The sequence below is a fragment of the Pseudopipra pipra genome, chromosome 4, assembly GCF_036250125.1.
Source record: "Pseudopipra pipra isolate bDixPip1 chromosome 4, bDixPip1.hap1, whole genome shotgun sequence".
In the NCBI taxonomy this organism is placed as follows: Eukaryota; Metazoa; Chordata; class Aves; order Passeriformes; family Pipridae; genus Pseudopipra; species Pseudopipra pipra.
The window spans coordinates 25780988-25800890 of record NC_087552.1 but is presented as its reverse complement, the minus strand read 5'-3'; the positions used below and the strand labels follow the sequence as shown (position 1 = coordinate 25800890).

General features: G+C 39.7%; 1 protein-coding gene and 1 long non-coding RNA gene across 3 annotated transcripts in view; one reads left to right on the top strand and one right to left on the bottom strand.

The window, feature by feature from the left end:
• Positions 1-211: 211 nt before the first annotated feature.
• On the bottom strand, positions 212-6849 carry LOC135412981 (uncharacterized). The gene is made up of 2 exons (XR_010430058.1): positions 6731-6849; positions 212-6469 (listed from the first exon to the last, which is right to left on the bottom strand). It is a non-coding gene; the product is annotated as an uncharacterized LOC135412981 (long non-coding RNA).
• The window catches only part of MANBA (mannosidase beta), a 47359-nt gene continuing 34263 nt past the window's right edge, over positions 6808-19903 (top strand). For both annotated transcript variants that reach the window (XM_064652010.1, XM_064652009.1), the window contains exons 1-4: positions 6808-7008; positions 15667-15761; positions 16256-16361; positions 18268-18438. In XM_064652010.1, the coding sequence (XP_064508080.1) occupies positions 6823-7008; positions 15667-15761; positions 16256-16361; positions 18268-18438 (558 nt within the window). In that variant the 5' untranslated portion in view covers positions 6808-6822. The remainder of the gene's footprint in view (positions 7009-15666; positions 15762-16255; positions 16362-18267; positions 18439-19903) is intronic.

The window sequence follows — 19903 nt, the reverse complement described above, 5'->3', positions numbered from 1 at the left end:
CAAAGTGAATATTGTGGAATAGCAAGTTACTTGTCAACTTGCTAGGCACGTTGAAGAACTTCATTAGACTGAATTGCCTAAAATATTTTTTTAGTTTTAAGTATCTTTTTATTGTGATTGAAATTCCTCAGGGCATAGTTCCAGGCCTTTAAAACTGTATTTGTCAATAAGACCACCGTTGATAAACTGTATTCAAAAAATGCTGAGAGAATCAACATAATAGAACCTTTATTGACAGATAAGTACTCAAGATGATTCTGCATCTTGAACTCTGTAAGTGCTTAATAACATTCTGGAGTCATGACAGCTTCCTGTGATGAAGAAACCCTTTTAGGAGAGAGCCATATCTTTGGAAATGGTTGTTTGCTGAATGCTGTTTGTTCTGCTAGTAAGTAAAAATTGCCACAAAATTAGGTGGCTGTTCACTCGCCAACTCACTAATTAAAACTTTAAATATTGTGGCACTTTTTTGAAATGTTCTATAGACATCAAAATGTATGCTGAGTGTTTTATACGAAGGTTTAATTAAAGTTCTTCTCCTTTCATTAGATCTATAACAGTTTAGACTAGCTGAAGATTTTTCTGAAACAATTTTAGAGGATTCCAGGCAGTGATCTCTTGTGGTTTTTAGAACCTTTCTTACAGGCCACTGTTGCCTTTGTGCTTATCTACAGTCCCAGTGGTGAGAAAAAAGAGACTTCTTCCATGGAATTGTGACACTTGTAGCAGTAATCAAAGATGTAGGCACTAATTTGAGCACCAGATTACTTGGATCCAGTGGGCTGAGAATTTAGCTATAAACAAAATGAGTGTAAGTAGTATCTTAACATAGTCACTCCCCTTCCTTCACCAACAACTGAGCTGAAGAGACAAAGGTTCAAATCCCTGAGGTTCTTCATGTTTCTAGCCATAAAACTACTGCCTGCATTTCCTTCTTCCAATGCATGTATCATAAGATTAAAATTTTTACTAGTACCAAAACAAGGTATTTGTAGTCCGTATGAGAGGACATGAGGAAATGGAATGAAGGTGCATCAGAGAAGTTCATGCTGGACATTAGGAAAAGCTTCTTCACTGAGAGCGTGGGCAGCCACTGGAATAGGCTCCCCAGGGAAGTGGTTCAGAACAACAAGCCTGTCAGAGTTCAAAGAGCAACTGAATGATACTCTTAGTCATATGGTTTAGTTTTATTTAATCCTGCAAGGAGCGGGGAGTTGGACTTTTGATGATCCTTATGGGTCCTTTCCGATTTGAGATAGTCTATGATCCTAGAATATATAGGATCTTTGTATATTGCAGTTGTCTTTTCCTTTTTGTTGCAGTGAGAATCAAGTATGTAATGCTTTTTTTTTTAATTTTTACAGATGGGTGTATGTATAAAATAGTATTTTTAGTGCTGTTTATGTACTAAGTCATTTGGGGAAAAAAAATAGAGCCCGTATTAAAAAATGTCTCTTTCGTGAATGTGAATGAGTCAATTCCAATAACTCTTACTCCTGAGACATTTGTACCAGTGCAGTGAGTGATGTGGCATGTGGCCTCCTGGACTGCATGAGGATGTGGTTCCATTACATAAGGGGTTTGCACTGGAATCACTCACACTGGACAAGTGAATATTTTTTCATACGTAGACAGGCTCTTGGCTTATGCTGTTGCATGAGTGGGCCTTGAGTCAATTCAGTGGGGACTTCATTGATTAAGAATTCTGGAAGTTCTTACAGGTGTTGAAATAATCATTAATCTTCCAAGGGGGAAAAAAGTCTCTTTCAAGTGCCCACAGTTTTATTTTGAATATTCCTCGGTGCTTACATTTGAGTCATTTTTGCAGAAATGAATAGACAGAGTTTGTCCTAGTGCTGAAGCCAGGTGCATTACCCCCACTGAAGGTCTGAGAAACAGAGGTCCTAACCTGCCCCAGTAGTTTGTCTAGAGTCACTTGAGTTAGAAAAAGAAATCTAGCTCCCAGCTGTTTCAACTCCATTTAGTCATCCAGTTCATCAGCTATAAACCTATGTTGAGATTCTCGTAATAGTCACCTGCACAGAAAACATTCATTAAAACAGTATGTTTCATACTTAGTTTGCTCTATTTGGTGTGTAATGCACTCGGCTGGTAAAGTGCCAAGTACACAGGCTCAGTGAGCCTCTCAAACTTCCATCATGGGAGAAACTGTTTGTTACCTGCAATACGCACGTTTTGAGGGATTTCATTTTAGGCTTTTGGGGACAAGGCTTTTTTCGTACATTGTATTGTGGTTGTACATTGCAGACAGATGACTGTCTAGCTTTAGACCTTTAAGAAAGGCTAATTTCCTGTAAGTGCCTGAGAATTGGCGTTGATTCTCAATATGTTTTAAGTAAGTTTTAATGAGAGTTGATGGCGAGGTTGGACAGCACCATACCTGGTCTTCAGACAGTGACTTTGCTGTTCATGAGACAAAGGGTAAACGACAATGGTCAGTGTTATGTAATCTTAAAAATAGATTAGGATTGTTTCAAAATTGTTTAAAAAATGAAGAGAATAAAAGCTGTGGGAATTCCACCTTCTAAAGAACCTGTCTTTAGAAATCTGGCCATGTTGGCTTTAAAGATCCTTCCACTTTTTGTGTCTGTGCTATAGAAGGTGGTGACCTGAAACCTAAATCCTGTGTTTTAAGCTCATCTCAAAGCAAGATGTTATGTAGAGATATGAAATACAAGCTTTTGGCCCAGCATATCTGATGAAATTTAAGGTTACATTCAAGGTATCACCTGTCTTCCTGCTTATGCAATTTTAAAATTATTATTACGTATATTTTGCTTTTTCCCTTCCATTATAGCATTTGCCTGCAGCAGTACTTCTCTTCCACATACTTATTTTTAATTACTTGTGATTGCTAGCATTGAGTAATTTTGTTTGCTAAGGAAATCCCCTTGCAGTGACCTACTGACTTTACCAGAATTATGAAAGAAACTTTAGGCCTACTTTGTATTTTGCTCACAATAACCTAGTAAAACATTCTCTTCTAGTGCTGTATGAATAGCGTCCTCCTCTAAAAGCAATCTTAATTTATTTCCTCATTTTATTTTTAACATCATTTTGGGGGGGATTCAAGATAAATACGGAATAACGTCCTTTACAAATCCATAGCTGGAGAGCTCCCTGCATCATATGGCCTTTACCCCAGCCCAGGGAGGAACTATTTTGCACAGCAGTTCTGTTCTGCAGAGGCAGTCAGGAAACAGAGGTCAGGTGTTAGGTTGAGGAGCTGTGGGGCTTTCATATGGATATGCTGTGCTGCCTGAAGGTATTTAGTCATACAAACACCAGTCCAGTTTCATTACCAGTACTTATCCAACATGTCTGCATTGATACTTCTGCATCTAGACAAAATTCCACAGGGTAGATGATCCTTTAGTTGCTTTGCACCTTTGACAAATGGTCAGTGGTGGTGGTATCCTCAGCAGTGCACAGCTACCAAAAGAGACAGCATGCCCTGATGTGGACTGGTGTGAACACAAGTCCTGTTTTGCTTCAGAGATGTTTACCTTCAGGAGAAGAATAGTACAGGGTGGACAGGTGGGGGCAGTAATATCTTGAAGTACTGCACCCAAATCTGCAAGAACCTGTTTGAAACCTTTGCATGAATTCATTTAACATGAATTTGAAAGAGAAAACAGCAGCAGTTGTGATGATAGAAACTGCATATGCAATTGGAAACAAAGGACTTTTGGATTAACATGGCAGAATTTGGGCAGCTTCAACAGAACTACTCTGAATTTATTCTGACAGAGTCAAAGGCATAGGTTTGCCTTCAGCTTTTTGTCGTAGTTGCTAAGAATATCTGCTTGCAGTACTGCAGAGTAATAATAGTAGCAACCTAAATTTGTGGCATTTCAGAAAATAATGTTAATATGGTACACAGTAAAAAAGCACACAAAAGATCTTGTTTTGTGTCTTAAGATTTTAAAAAATAAAACCACTGCCTTTAAAACTTTCATATCTTTAAACAGCAAAAATGTCATTCGTTTAAAAATGCTCTCAAACAAAAAACAAACCCTAAAACTGGGACATGAAAATGAAACATGATTTAACTTAATTATAAGCCTTGAACAAGGAAACAGCATGTTCTCAGAATACTTAATTACAGCATTGTTTTTAGGTTGAGGTTTTTATGTGTGTGTGTGTGTTGCTCCAGTCAGTCTTCAGCAGAAAGAATAAATGGCAAAGAAAACACGGAAGTACAGTAATCATCTTGAAATGCAGTTTCCTTCTTACTGGGAAGCTATCACATGACTTACTGAAAAAAATGTATTAAAAAAAGAAAAAAGCCAATTTGCAAATTGTTCTTTGGTAGCATTAAAACTTAATTCTCTCTAAATCTCACTAAAAGGTAGCTGGGAGTTGAACTGAAATGGAACCTGCCTTTCAGTTAGTCAATATATTGAATGTGGGTTACTGAGTCTTAAAAATACACACATGGGAACTAACAGCTAAATTTTTGTGCACAGACTTCTGCTGCTGAACAGTATGGGTCCCATCTATCCCTTTTTGAAAGTAGTAGAAATTTTAAGAGGAAAAAAAAGATCAGCTACATTTTTCTTTTTGGACCAATATTTTTCAGAACTGTGCCCCTCCCTGTGCTCTCACAGGTGAAAAAACACCTATGGTTATATTGTGTACTTTTTCTTTATATGGTAGATGAATTGAAGGACTAGCATTTTTATGTTGTATTGAAATGAAGGGTTGTCAGTTCAAAAGGATTTGTATCAAAAATATAAAGGCATGTTGACCATGTTCAGTCATGCCCTAAAGACAAGTCTAGGGTAGCTTGTTATGGTATGCTGAATTAGGTGTGTGAAAGCCAGGAGCGAAAACAAAACTCTGGTAATTCCTGAGTTCTGCAGTTCACTCCTGCACTCTGTGCTGCATACCAGGAGCAGCAGCATGTTTTTGTGTCAGTCACACTTTATTCTTCTGTAATTTGGTGTAAAAGCTGTATATATGTTGCTAAAGTAACTAACTCTTTAACATCCCAAGGTGCTTTATGTATTCTTTCCTTCTCTAAGTTTACAGTCTATAATTATAAACAATAAGAAACATGAGGAGAGAAATGACAAAACTGAATAAAGTCCTGCAGTTAATTGGGATTTCTTTGAATGCTATTGCATTTCTATGCAGAATCATGTGTAGGCACCTATATGTAGTCAGTAGTTTGCTTTCCTTGTATGCACAGTGACCCGACTCATTCATTAAAAGAAAAAACATCATGTAATAACAAGATGATAAGTGACACTAATGGTACCATTACTTCTTTAAAGGAACTTGCATGGTTTTCTGTTTTTTAAGCATGTTTCACCTTCTCACTTAAGTGTATTCTGAGACAGTATATTATTTTCTTGACCAGGATTCTGACCTGGTTCATAAATGAAGTAGAAACTTAATGAATCCAGATGGAACATCAACTGTGCTTTAACAATAAACGAGAAACCCCGCCACCAAAAAAAACCCCAAAGTAAACCCCTCCTTGCAAAAGAAATAGCCTAAACTAAAAAACCCCCACCATTTCAATCCCATCTCAAAATTGTACAAACCAAACCATGGCTGCTGAAATGAGCATTTTAAATTTCATAGTGAGCTGTGTGAGGGGAATAAAACCGTTCGTACCTAAAGAAAAGCAAACCGACTGCTTTGTAAATGTGCTCACAGCTGAGCAGGCAGACATGGCATCAAGTCTTGAAATCAAGTTCTTGGATGCTCCTCTGTTTTGTGCTGCCACAACCTCCTGAAGGTATGTGGGCTCGTGACTCTTTTGCTTTTCTGTACTGTAAAATGAAACTCAGTTCTCTACGTGCTCTACAGCTTCGGCTGTGGGGGGGGTATGCCATGGTGTGAAACATCCCCAGTTCAGGGAGCTGAGCTGGGCCCCTCTGCACCAGGGGCTCAGAGGGGGCAGAAGCATCAAGTAGGGTGGGTGTTACACCTCAAGATGAGCTCAGGCCACCGATTGTCTTCCACTCTTTCCATCGAGCCATTTAAAAACTTGTTTCTTTAATTCCTGGTTTTGAGCTGTCAATGAAGGCATTAAACTAGTGAGGGCCTACAGGAAAGCTGCAGTGTGATTTGGAAACCATACTTTGGGTTCTTTGAGGCTCACTGGTCTGTCCCTTTGCAGATGAACACACAATTTTTCTGAACAAAATACACTGCAACAGTGCCAGCACTGCTTTACGAGAAATCACAGTACTTTGAGATGTTCATGACGTTTTTTACGGTTTTATACGCCGCTGTAATTTTATGGGAAACAGGAGGTGGAAGTCTGAGGCCGTATATAGACCTCATGGCTCGAGGGAGCCAATATCGAGAGAACCGGCTGCGGTGTTGTTACAGCCCTTCCTCATTCCTTCCCACCTCGCTGCCGTTTTCTCTTTCCTTCTGAGAGATTCGTAACGGTATCGCAGCTCCCATCACCAGTGTTCCGCTGTGCTTCCTCACGGGAGAAAAAAACCACAATATCAAAACAAACCCCAAACAAACAAAAACCCCACCCCCCACCCCCCGAAAAAACAACCGCACTTTCTCTGGCGTGCGTGGGCAGGGTTTTGTGCGAGTGCCCACCGCCGCTCCAGCCAGGGAGGCGGCGGCAGCGCAGCCGCTGCCCCCGCGTCCCCTCAGCCGCCAGGGGTACGGCCTCTCTCGCGGCCCGGAGACCCGCGCGCAGCCGCGCCCGCTCGCCCTCAGCAGCGCCGACCTTCACTCCTTCCTTCCTCCCTTGCAAGCGCCGCCCCAGCTCTCCGCTCCTGGCGGCCGCGCCGGCTGTGCGAGGGGCGGGCGGGCGCGGCCATGGGCTCCGCGGCGCTGCTGGTGCTGGCGGTGCTGGCGGTGCCGCGGGCGGCGGCCGCGGGGGGCCCGGAGTGGCGCAGCCTGCGGGGGAGCTGGCGGCTGCGCAGCGGGAACGGCTCGGTGTCGCTCCGAGCGGAGGTGCCGGGCTGCGTCCACACTGCGCTGCTCCGCCGCGGCCTCATCCAGGTACGGTTCTCCCGGCGCCCGAGGAGCGCTGCCGAGCCCGCCGTGGGCAGCCGGTCTCGGAGGGCAAAGCCCCCGTGTGAGGAGGTGTCCAGAAGCACGAGTAGAGGCGACCCTCTCGCTCCCCCCCGCCTTCCCCCAGCCACGGCTCTGTCCCGGGAGCTGCCGCAGCCACTGCAGGGGTTGTTGGCGTTGCTGGTGCAGCGGCCAGGCTTCGTCTCTTGGCCCCGCCAGTGGCAAAGGGGTTCTGTGGCTGCAGTGTCCTCAGTTCCAGACGGGACCAGTGATAGAAATGGAAGCCTGTGCTTTGAAGTGTGTGAGGTTCTGTGGTTTTGGCACGGAACCAAGGTGCTGACAGCAGATACCTGCAATATCCTCACAGCATGTAAGGCGCGTTTACCTACAATGTTACCTCAAAAGAATGAAACGCTAAACCCACCCTGCTAAAGTCTGACTTGTAGATGGGAGAAGTCTAAGGATTTCCAGGCAGTTTAGCCCATTAAAAACCCCTTTTAATACTTGCAGAGCATATCAGAACAGCTGAGATTATTTATTCCCATACTCTCTAAGGGAAGTATATTCTGAAACACAAGAACAAAACTGTTGAATTTAAAAGACTAATCCCTGCCTTAACACTTTGAAGAAACTTCTCTGCTTCAGTTTATGCCTGTCTCTTTAGTTGTTTAGATTTATGAAAACATAGCGACCACTTTCCTGGACAAATTATCAAAACTGCAGTTGTAGATAGGTAGCAAAGTACTCCGATACCAGCATAAGGTGGTTGTGACTCAGACCTGACAAAAACCATGGCACTAACTGGATCATTCTTGAAATGAAGTGCCTTTTTAAAAGGAAACATGGAAAGTGAAACATATACCTGGAACAAGGAAAAGAAATAAAATATAGTGAAATTAACAAATTTATCTATAAAACTGATAAATACGGTTCTATACTAGAAAACATAGAGTATTGTCATATGTTGTCTGAGTATATAATATTATCCCTCCATTTGCTGTGAGCCCAGTGTTGCAGTTCTTGTGCAGCATATGTTTAAAAAATACATTCTGGATGCATGCTTTTTGTATTTTCCTTAATTTTTATCCTTCAGGTTATTATACTGCTCTGCTCTGACTAAAGTTAGAGAGGTAAAAGTAGAAAGTGACGCCACTTTGGGCAGGATAATTTTAGCATTATTCTGTGTTGGCATAGGTTGGGAATCCCAGTACTAATAATAGATTTCAAAGAGTGTCATTGCCAGATAAGAGAAACAGTCAACACTGGAAAAGTAAATACTCTAAGAAGCCAGGATGGTCTGTTGCTTCAACATCTGTGTGCTAAGTGACATGATACCTTGGACATTTACAATTTAGGGCTTTTCTAAAGTTTTCAAATGTGCAGTGGTCAGATAGACTGTACATGGAGAAACAGTGAAGGGAACTGTGCCAGTTTCTCCAATACAAAAGTTGGCAAGGTAAAGCGAACTCTACCTGAGATATTTGGGTGTGCTGGGAGGTGTTGCTGTAAGAAGTGTGAATAATCATCCAGGAGAAACTGTGACCAATGCACTGACTCAGGCTGGCAAGATAATGACGTAATTAAAGACTCACATTTAGCTACTCACATTAAGCACACTTACAAAGCGAGAAGATATGATTGCTAATTTAGCTGCATTGCTGTAAACTGACTTGTAGTTTGAGTCATTTTGAGCGTCAGTATATTTGGAAATGAGGCTGTGATCATGAACTCTCATGTGCCTGTGCAGAATCCCAAGCCTGCACAGAGGCATGAAAGCTTAGTCAGTACCGGCTGACCAGCAGCACGGGTCTTGCTAATAGGTAGATGGGTGCTTGGCCAATTAAATTGATGATGGTTGTGGTCACTTAGGACATGTTTACATGAATACAAGTAAGAACTTGCTCCAAACATGTGCTGGTATGGCCGAGTATGAACCTGCTGTGGACTGGAATCTGTTGCTAAATTGGTGGTGTTAGTAGGCTCAGTCGAGTCGCTGAGTTAACCAAAATACTTCACTGGTGTGGTTGCTTGACCTCTGGGCTGGATGCAACTGGTGTCTGGCTAGAGCTCAGAATGAGCTAACTTGTTTCTATGTATAGGTGTGTAACTCAAGGTCAGCTTAAACCCATTCATGCGCAGTTTACAGAAAAAAGCGTTCACACAAATATTTGCACCAGGATAACTAAATTGTTTTAAAATCATGTTTTTGTTTAAAAGACAGAATGTAGACTGTACCAAAACACAGGAGCAACCTTAGCAGATTTGAAATCTATCGCAGATCTTAAATGTACTCAAACCCTGCCACCATAGTTGTAACATTCTGTAAAGCAACAAACCTGGGTTGTTTGGAGGGAGTCAGTGACATCATTCATTACTGCAGTTTGTGGCTTCATGCTGCAAAGGGAGGCCCAGCTGTTTGTCCTGAGGTTTCTTTATTGCAGTGATGGATATGACCAAAGGTTTTCAAATGCAGCTGACTAAAATTGTATTCCTAGTTATACAAAAGCATACACACTGCCTTAACTTTAGAGGCACAGAGCACTGATCCGTTTCTTCAGAGTTCATTATCTCTGGAAATCAGCCCTTTTTGGGGTTTTGTCAAGTCTAGAATTAGGAGTTTAATTACAGGTGCCTAAATACAAAAGTTTTGGTCTTGAGTATTTTTTTCATTTACTCCTTTTGCTCTTCACCGTGGAATGTAGGATTTTTATTCATTGTATGGAAGATGTCACTTTACCAGCAACCCAAAAGCTTTCTGCTTGTAATCAAAAGTGAAGATTGGTCTGAAAAGCTGTACCAGGAAATAGGAGAACAAAGCTAGTGGGAACAAAATGATTCTGGGTGGCAGGACCCATATGTTCAGTGACCTAGTGAAATCTGTGTGCTGTTTTTCTGTGTGATTTGCAAATGGCAAATAGTACTGCATCCTTTACTTCTGTATCCGTGGGATTTTTAATGAGTTAGCACCCAAAAGAGAAATTTAAAGCAAAATTTGTGAGGGCCTACTCCAGCAATGTAGCTTAGTGGGCATCTCAAAAATGAGGGGAAGGAGGGTAGCAAGGGTAAGCTGCTGTATATTAAGCCTGTAAAATGTGTCTTAGGTTGCAAGAGTAGGCTGCAAGCAATTTATTTATCAGTATGTGGTTCATTTGAAATTTAGGTCGATGCACAAACTGTTTTTGCAAAGGGATGCTGTAGCTGATTGCGTGTCTGTAGCCTTACTTTAATCTGCTGTGCAGGCCATACACTTCAATTGAAAAACATCTCTCTGACACGGAAGGTTCATTACTCATCTCTCTGGATCCTCTTAGCATTTGTTCTAGAGATATCTTTACTCTGGCTCATAAAATATACATTGGATGAAGACATCTTTCTGAATGCACCAAATACACATATCTTAGAAAATGCGCTTGGGGAAGATACTTCTGAGTTTTCTACCGAAGTATTATTTTCTTCCATGTTCAACCAACGTACTTCAAATGCTGGATTAACTATGACTGAAGCAGGAGATAGCATCAGAGTATGTGTTTGGCTTGGTACTTTTCATAAAATTTCATTAGAATTCTGTAGCTGTTAGTACTATTTACATGTAAAATTTAAAAAAAATACATGAGAAATGCACATAAAGCAGGGTAATAGTCACTTGAATAAAGCTAGTGCAAAGCTTGACTACGAATACACACATTTTACAAACTTGCAGCAAACCTATTGCTAACCCTACAGATCTGGAAAAAGATTTGCTGAAAAGCCATTTTGTCTGAAGATTTTGCTTTTAACCACTGTCAGTGTAGTGTTTTCTTTCAGGCACTGTTCTGGTAAGCAATATGTATCCACAGGTAACTTGCACATTAGATCTGTGTGCTAGAAGTAGGCATCCTCTGCCATGTACTGTCTCAAGTCCTGCATGATGCCATTTCTTGCTGGCCAGTAACTCCTGTAAAGTTTCAGTTCTGATGAATGTGAGTATTGTTTTCTTATGTGCCAGCCATTGCATTCCTATATAAGGCTGTTTTTTCCTATTAGCAGTCACTTTGATTTGTAAATAACTATTATGAGGAGTCTGCAACTGTGATGCTTATACAGGGGCTGGATAACACTGTATTTTCTGGCCCTTTAGGCAACAAGGGCATGCACTTGACACAGAAGGTTACAGTGGTCTTGGTCATACTTGGATATTAAAATATTTGAAGAGACAGAAATTTATGGATATCAGCTGATGGTTCTGCATTTCTGGAAAGTAGTGTATAATTTCTGTAGCTTGTTCTACATTTCTATAAAATATGCTGTTGTGTGTTTTCTGACACTTCGTTATAACTTAGATTTTTCAGAGCAAGTCAGGTAATAATTCCATTGGGTATTATATGGTTCTGTCAGGTTAAATGACATTCGTTGATGAAATAGTTGATTAATATATTATTTTCCATTGAAATATAGATGCTCTGCTAAACTGTGGGAACTTATGAGGAGTGTTCAAAAGCCTTAGTGAAATTTAGGATAAATATTAAAGAGTACTTAAGTTTTTCTTTCAAGTCAGTTTAAGCTTGTGATGTTAAAACCAATAAAAGTTATAGTGGTCTGTTAAATACAGTAAGGTATTCAAATAATGCTAGTAGTATTTGGCCTAGTGTTCAGCTATAACACATTTTGAACATTGACAGGGACATTCAGTTTACTGGTTTCTGAGAGTAACTACTCAAAATCAATTACTTTAGGATGAACTTCAGAACTCATGTTCTGAGAATACGATCCATTCATCACTACTGTTAGTCAGCTTGACTTCAAGCTGTAAATATGTGAAACTGGGCTTGCTGAAAATTGTATAAATGTCCTGACTTCTATCGCTTGCAAGGAGTGCATGGATATAGATATCTTAGCTATTTAGCTTCCAGTCTGAAGTCAGCAACAGCAGAATCATTAAACTATAAATCATGAAACATCACTTGCAAGTTTTATTTTGGTAAATTGTTACACCATCGGGATTTTCTTATGGTGTACATCATAAAAAATCAGCAGAGTTAATTTATGAGAGAAAAGCATGAAAGGTGACTTCAAATTAGACCATGACAAAAGCAGGATAAGGTAAAGGAATCTGGTTTTTGTTCTCTTTATTATATTTCATTTTATTACACACAGTTTTTCCGCCTGGATACAGCTGACTCTGTCTGGTGTCATTCAGGTGTTTGTGTCACGCTCCCCAAAACTCCTGGTTCGTGGGGGCCTGGAAAAGGCCCTTCTCCAGGCCAGGGTGTGCCTGGCACCACTTGCTCACTGGGGCTTGGAACTTTAATTCTGCTGTGTTCGTGTCTCATCCATTTCCTGCTTAGCAGGAGAAGCTCTCAGCTCATGCCACTGTAGCTTTCAGATATCCCCTTAAAATCATTGTAAGGAGAAGCTTCCATCTAGGCTCTTGGCAGTGCCTTCATTGTAGTGCTGCCAGTGCTTTTGAAGTCCTGCTGATATCCTGTTATCCGACCTGGAAATTGCTTCCTTTTGATGATCTGTAGCAGGGCTTTTTACCTCATCTTAGCAGGTGATTTGCTGCTTGCTTACAGCGTGGAAACTGGGGGCAGAGAACAAACAGGCCAGCAGCTTGAATGGTTCAGATTTCTTTCCCAAATTGCAGGGAGCAGGAAAATGCAAGGCTGACATGTTTGATGGGATCTAAAAATAGCTGTAGTTGACTCCACCCCTCTATGACTTGCTTCCAGGAACACACTGAGCTGTTGAGCTATTGAATGTGAAGTATATTTAATAGATGCACAGTCTATATCCTATCATCTTTCAAATTCTGCTAGTGCCTTAAAGTGTTTTAAATTTGTCTTTTTTTTTAATCCACTTTTCTGAAATAAACCTTTAATTTTGATGTGAGCTGATTTAATGTGAAATGCAATTCTGTTTCAGAAAAATCCAAACAATTTGACTTCCACAGGTACATCTTCCAGCACTTGGAACAGTTGTATTTAGTAATGAAAAAGTCAATAATCTCACAAGTCTATTGGAAAAGTAGTTTTACTTTCTTAGAAGACTTCGTTCTGGTCATGCATTTCTCCTGAACCTGGAGGATTGTCTTAAAAAAAAAGCATTGCTCGAACATTGCCACATGACTGATTTTACAACAAGCAACATTTGTCATGCCAAAAATGACTAACCAGTACTAACATTTAACAGTTTTGCTGTGTAATATATAAGCTGTTTTACAGGTTATGCAGCAATGGTATCAGTAAGCTGTTAAGTTTTGTGTAAAGGTACATAGAACTATGAGTTTTCCTTCCAAAAGGGTGGATGTCTGTGAGTAAGAAACAGTACTCATAAAGGCTAATTAGCACCTTCTATGACACATATTTTAGCAGTCAAGTGCATTTCTTGATGGTTGAAAGCTTTAGATAGTAAAGAAGAAAGCTCCTTCAGGAAAAAGGATTTGCAGTACACTCTGAGATTTAAACAAACTGCTCTGTTTGTAAACTCCTGTAAGAGCCCATTCGAGGTTGATTTCTGCCTCTGATGAAGTATTCCTACATTTCTCTTTGCTGCTTGACAACTAGTTTTTGTGTTTTGCAGAAGGCAGGACTTTCTTCATTAACATCTCGATATCCATGCATTTGTGGGAGAGAGATGGTGCAGGTTTCTCTAATGCATCTTTGCCGAGGTACTGATGTAGGTTGTTTGGCCATTAACCAAATGGCTTTACAGTCTGCTGTTGATAGTGCATTTACAACTTACATCTCTGGCCTTTTATTAAATATTTCACACATAACAAAAGCAATGATTGAAATTTAACATGCACATTTTTCAAAGCATTTTTCCAAACCTGAAATAAAATAGTATATAATGTCAAATATAATGTATATATATGTAAATGTATATAAGATAGTATATAATGTTAAAGCAAGCCAGTTGTTAAAAATGTGCTTTTTAAGTACATATGGTTGCTTTTCATGCTCTGTGACATTTGTTGCTTGCCTTTCATTGAATATGATGATCTCAGTGGAGTTTCTTTTATGAACCTAAATTTTGCATTTTACTATGCATTTATTAGCCTTAAATTTTGCATCTTAATAAGTCTGAGATTATTCCCCAATACATTTTGCATGTAAAAGTAATGATATGAATATTTTTAAATTCAGTAGTTGTTCTGGTAAGCTCATGATGACAACTTCTAGACAATACCTTGTATGTACAGAGTTCACAGTTTTACTGAAGCGAGAAGACCTTTCCATTTTGAATCTTCCCTTGTAGTAAGAAATTTTATTGATAGCGCATAGCATGTAGAGGCAAGATGATAACTTTCCCTCTGGATGGGCTCAAGGAATGATGTATTGCTGTAGGACTCCAGAGGGGTTTGTGCTGCTGAGGACAGTGACTTAGATGTTACAATTTTGCTCTGCTATGCTTTGTGGTTATATTACAGAATTCGGCCCTGTTAGTTGTGAAACAAATATGAGGTATGAAACAATTGTTTTCAGAAAATTGCAAATCCAAAGCATCATGGCTATCTATACTGATTCCTGAAATAGGGAGAAAAATTTAGCTTCAGCAAGTAGGAAAAAAAAAAGCTGGGCAGGTTTTCTTTAGTGTGAATTTGAATATTCAGGGCAGGTAGTTAAACTGTGTTGGTACTGTAGAACACTCATATCAAAGCAAACCTTAATGCAGCTGCCCTCTCTCTCAGCTGGGTTGGAGTCATGTAGTCCAGAAGAGACTGGTCTTTGTTTTGGGAAGGCAGTTCAGCCGTGCAGCTGCTGCAGAGGATTGAACTGAGCTGTCAGTCAGTGACCCGGATACCTGCGCTCTGACATGGGATATGAGTCTGTACCTTTCTGCTGCTTCTGTTCAAGGTGCAAGGCCGTGGGTTGTCAGGTCCTCGTAACTGATTCCTTCAACCAAGGTGAGGGATGTCATGACCCACCATAAGGTAATAAATACAGCGTGAAGCCTAAAAGGTGGAGGACGTGGCTTAGACCAACTGTGCCTTTTATTCCTCTTGGGAAGTGTGATTCAAGGGAAGAGGGCACGTTTGGCGTAAATGTAGTGCTGTTCTCAAAAGTAGTCATTTAAGTTTTATACCAAAACCAAAATTGTGTTGCTTCTCCTTCTTCCCTTTCTCCGTCCCTCCATATATAACAATTTCATTTAGCCTCACCACAGCAAGACTAGTTGACAAGAAACAACTGGAGTATTTGTAGTTATTTTAGAGATTTGTTCACTGCTGTCCCTAGAGGCCTAAAATGCTGTTTCTTTGCCTATTAAAATCCTATTAGTCTTACTTTCTCCACCATTATGAGGGTGATCATGTTTCTGTTCCTCTCATTAAGTCACAAGCTATCTTGATTTACTGGTTAAATTCCAAACCAGTAATTTCTTGTGTAAGAACAAATCCTGCTACCTCTAATTCAAGTATAAATGATTATAGCAAACAGAGTTTTGACCTATATAAGTAAAGCCAAATATTACTAAAGCATTATTTTCATATATTATTTCAGAGGTGAAAAGGAATATCTGGACTAACTAACTAAGGTGGATTTTGCATTTGCAGACTGTCTGAAATAAGAAGTGTTCATCTAATGGATATTATGATGCTTTTCATGTAGTAACTATTCACTATTACTAAATGAGTCTTGTAATTTTCTTTTTTTGGTCTGTTACTAGGATCCATACTATAGATTTAATGACGTGATGTACAGATGGATCTCATTAGATAACTGGACTTACAGCAGGACGTTTAAAACTCCTTTTGACATCAGGTATGCAGTAAAGATATGTCTAAAATAGTTCTGTGCCATCATTCATGCAGAATTGCAAATTAATCCATCAGCTCAAAATCTGCTTAATATTTTTGTGTCTAATAAAACAAGTTATGCAATCATGTGCAGTTGCAAAACTGTTGCTACATAACACTTCAGTTGTTGCTTTTTCCTTTTTTAAAATTACTTGTTAAAAATTACTTATGAATTGTCAACTGAGAAAGTATAATACTTCGGCTAATTGGAAGCCATCCCATCTGATATCTGCTGTGTATGTGAACATGCTGTGTTGTAGACTTGAGCTACTTCAGCTGTCATCTTAATTTGACTATTTAAAGATATAATGTAGCCACACTGAGTCAAATGTTTTTGGAGGTAGCTGAGGCAAATGCTGCTAAAGATAATGATGATATACATTTTTGTATTGTCTGTCTACTGTATTTGTTAATGCTAGGTATTCTAACAGTTTTTCACATATGTGTTATCTTCTGTAGAAAGTGGCAGAAAGTGAATTTGGTTTTCGAGGGAGTAGATACAGTAGCACAGATCCTGCTCAACAATGTCACTGTGGGGAGAACAGACAACATGTTTAACAGATATGTAAGTAATGTGTTTATTTCTGAAGGTGCTTCTGTTTTTTCTTCAAAGGTCTTTTGTTCTGAGCACTTTCAGTGCATTCAAATACACATAAAAATAGGTGCTTGGACCAGGCAGTGTTGACCTGAAGACTGCCTGTATAATCAGATAAATGTTAGAAAGAGAAGTGCACTTACCTTTTCAGTAGCAACAGCGTCATATCTAGAGGTAAATGTGTCTTGTCCTAAATGAGAGGACCAATGCAAGAGGATCAATTCAGCTAATAATATGTCTTGCTTCTTGGGATCTGTCCCAGCTCCAAGAAAACCTAAGCTTAAATCTGTTATATTAGCTCTAAATCTGCTTACTGATTGGTATTAGAATGGTTTACATGTGAATACTGCAATGAAAATGCACGTGTTTTAAAGCCTTTTTAAGTGTTTCCATGCTTTTGTTTTTTAAACAAGGTGGTTTATTTTTAATGTTGCACTTTTGATGACATTGCCTTGCATTTTTGAGCTTAACCTATGTCAGCATAAGAGTATTCATCTTGAGAGTGGCAAAAACATTCAGACTGATTGTATAGCTTTAAAATATAAAATTATTGTGGTACTAACATAAGAAACAATCCTTACTTTTCTCTTAAAAGAATCAAAAAATTAAGAGTTAAAGGAAGAACAATAGTGGAATAACTGAATGACAAATGAAATCTGGTGTCTACCTGTCTCAGCATTTACCATTCTGGCAGGTTTTATTGCAGAAGCACTGGGCTGAGACATGAGAGATAGATTCTGCCACCTGGGTCTGTGTGACCTGGGACAAACCACTTAGTTTAGCTTTGACTTAGTTTTACCATCAGTGAAATAAAACATTTCATAGAGCTTTTACAAAATTGTAATTATTTACTATTTGGAGAGTATCTAAACGTTTGCCATTAACAGGCTCTGTACAGTTGGGAAATGGCATTATTTTGTCCATATTTCTGTGACATCATTTTGTCTCAGATTGTAACAGTTCATAAAATGGCCTTCACTGTAAAATCAGAGTGTACCACATTAAATTGAGTCTGATTACTGTGACCCAGACTGCTGCTTTGTTCACCTGTTCCACGTGGCAACAATGTCTGCAGGAAGAACTCGCTGAAGGCTCTAAATGGAGGAATACTATTTGCTTTGTAGTTTTCTGCTCTGTTCTACAGATATAAGTCATGTTGGCTGGGCTGCCCCCAGGTTGAAGAGATTGCCAAGACTTGGCTCATCACAAATGAACACTGTAAGGAATAAATGCATATTAGCCACTGGAACCATATTAGCACAGGAAAATTCTGAAATGGAACATTTCTCCTTCTGTCCAGCCACACTGAAGGGGATTTTGTGACCCACTGAGGAAGCCCCAGATGCTTCATTTGGTGCTGGCATAGAATGTGTGTCTGTAAATTTTGGGGATGAGAATGCAGGTTGCATGAAATACAGCTTTGCAGCATTCACAGACAAGGCAGCTCAGCCTTGCAGTAGATGAGTTGGCAGCACAGTGTGAGTTGGAAGGACTCTTGTATAGACCAGATTTCTGAGTTGTCTTTCTGAAGATGCAGATGAGTTCTGGATGAGGAAGGAAAGTAAAGATTCTCTTGCTGTCCTTGTCCTTCAAGCACTTCTGTGTGCAAGCAGAGTGCTACAGCCAGCAGTGAGGGCTTGGTATGAGGAAAGTGGTTTGCCCAGAAACAACTCTTTGAGTCTAAACGCTACTGTGTATTTTGGGTTTTTTTAGCTTAAGAAGTAGCTTTTCCTTCAAAACCGAAGCATGTTTAGACTGTACTTCAAATGCCTTTGAATAATAGATGTATGGTATTAAAATCCCAATGTAACAGTGATTTTCAATCACATAAATAAATGTCAGCACTGTAATGATTTTGTTCTGTTATTTGTCCTAGAGCTTTGATATCACCAGCGTGATCAAGGAGGTCAATTTTGTTGAAGTCCGTTTCTTGTCGGCCATTTCCTATGCAGCAGAGCAGAGCAGGTGTCACAAAGCTTACAGCATCCCCCCTGCCTGCCCTCCACCTGAGCAGAAAGGAGAGTGCCATGTGAATTTTATCAGAAAGGTGGGGGCACAATTGTCTGTCTCTGACTTCAGGCTTGGAAAGAGGAATGCACCGTGTGCTGTCCTTACAGTTGTATTCTGAAATCTGCAATGTCATTTTATAAGTAGAGCATATTTTGTGTTGCAGCTTCCTTCTCATGTCCCCCCTAGAAACCTTTAATCTAGCATGTTGATAATACAATAGGCATAAGAAGGCCAGGCTTCAAATCTAAGATTGTTTAAAAGGCTATTTTCATCAAGGAGTCAGCAAGGAGACTTGCTGCTAAGAGAGCGGGATAGTATTGGGAAATGTGCAATCATTACATTTTGATCCACTGGGTGGGTTTAGCAGTGTATGCTGACAATAGAGTTCACTGTTGCAAATACCAATGTGTATTGCCAAGGCTGTAAAAATCTCAGCCAAGCAGCTTTGTGAGTGTTTACTGTTGCTCATGTGCTGTGCTATTTATACTGGGCAGCTCTGGCATGTCCCAAGAAGTGTTATCTAACAGGGAACCTGTTCTCATTAGTGTTGAGAAGTGTGACTTATAAGTACATATTCAGTGAAAATGAATGAAGCTCAGAAACTTTAAGACATGACTTCGTTGCTATTAAAATTTATCAAACAAGATGCTCCTCTTGTTTGAGGAGCATCTTGTGTATTTCTGTTAGCTTGGCAGCAGATAGAAGCAATGGCTAGATGATCTTATTTTGGAATTTTTCTCTTTTGGTGTCTTTTCAGGTTTGTCTCCACTTAAATGCCTTTCTTGTTAGTTATTTTAAATCTTTTTAATAAAATCTTTTTAGAGCCTCCTCAAAAAGTGACTAGAATCCTGTTAATCTAAACCTGGATGTAATTTCCTTTACAATTCGTAAACATGGACTCTGTGTTGTGCTGGAAAGATCCTTTAGGATTAAGATATTGTCTTTATTTCTACTTGCTGCTACTTTTATTTTCACTACATTTTGGAAAGTTTGTTAATTCTTCTGAGTCCAGTGTGTTTCTTAGAAATCAGTGCGAGGAGAAGCTTGGGAGGAAGAAGGCCTTAAACAGCTGTAGTCTTATTTATAGAGCAAAAGGGCCAGGAATGATTTTACGCTTCACTGAACTATACCTTTAAACTTGTAAGAAGATACCCTAGTGGTTTTTCTCAAATGAGTTGTTTGACTGTACTTGGAAGCTGCTCCAGAAATTTCCAGAAATGTTCTGAGTTCCATGTATACGGTAACAACAGCAGCTATGTGGCATTAAAAAGTAAACAAACATACTAGGTCATTTCTAAAGTAAGCTGGATTGCTGTCTGAAAGTAATGGAAAGCTCTTTATACATTTCAGGTGCAGAATTAAGTGCAGTAAACTTACCTAAAACTGAACAGGGTTTGTGGCAGAACACAAGCCTGTCATTGGTAATGTACTTCAGTGATACAAGCATGTTGTTTTTATGACACACTGTTTCTGATAGCGGTCTCTGCAGTGTTATTAGCGAA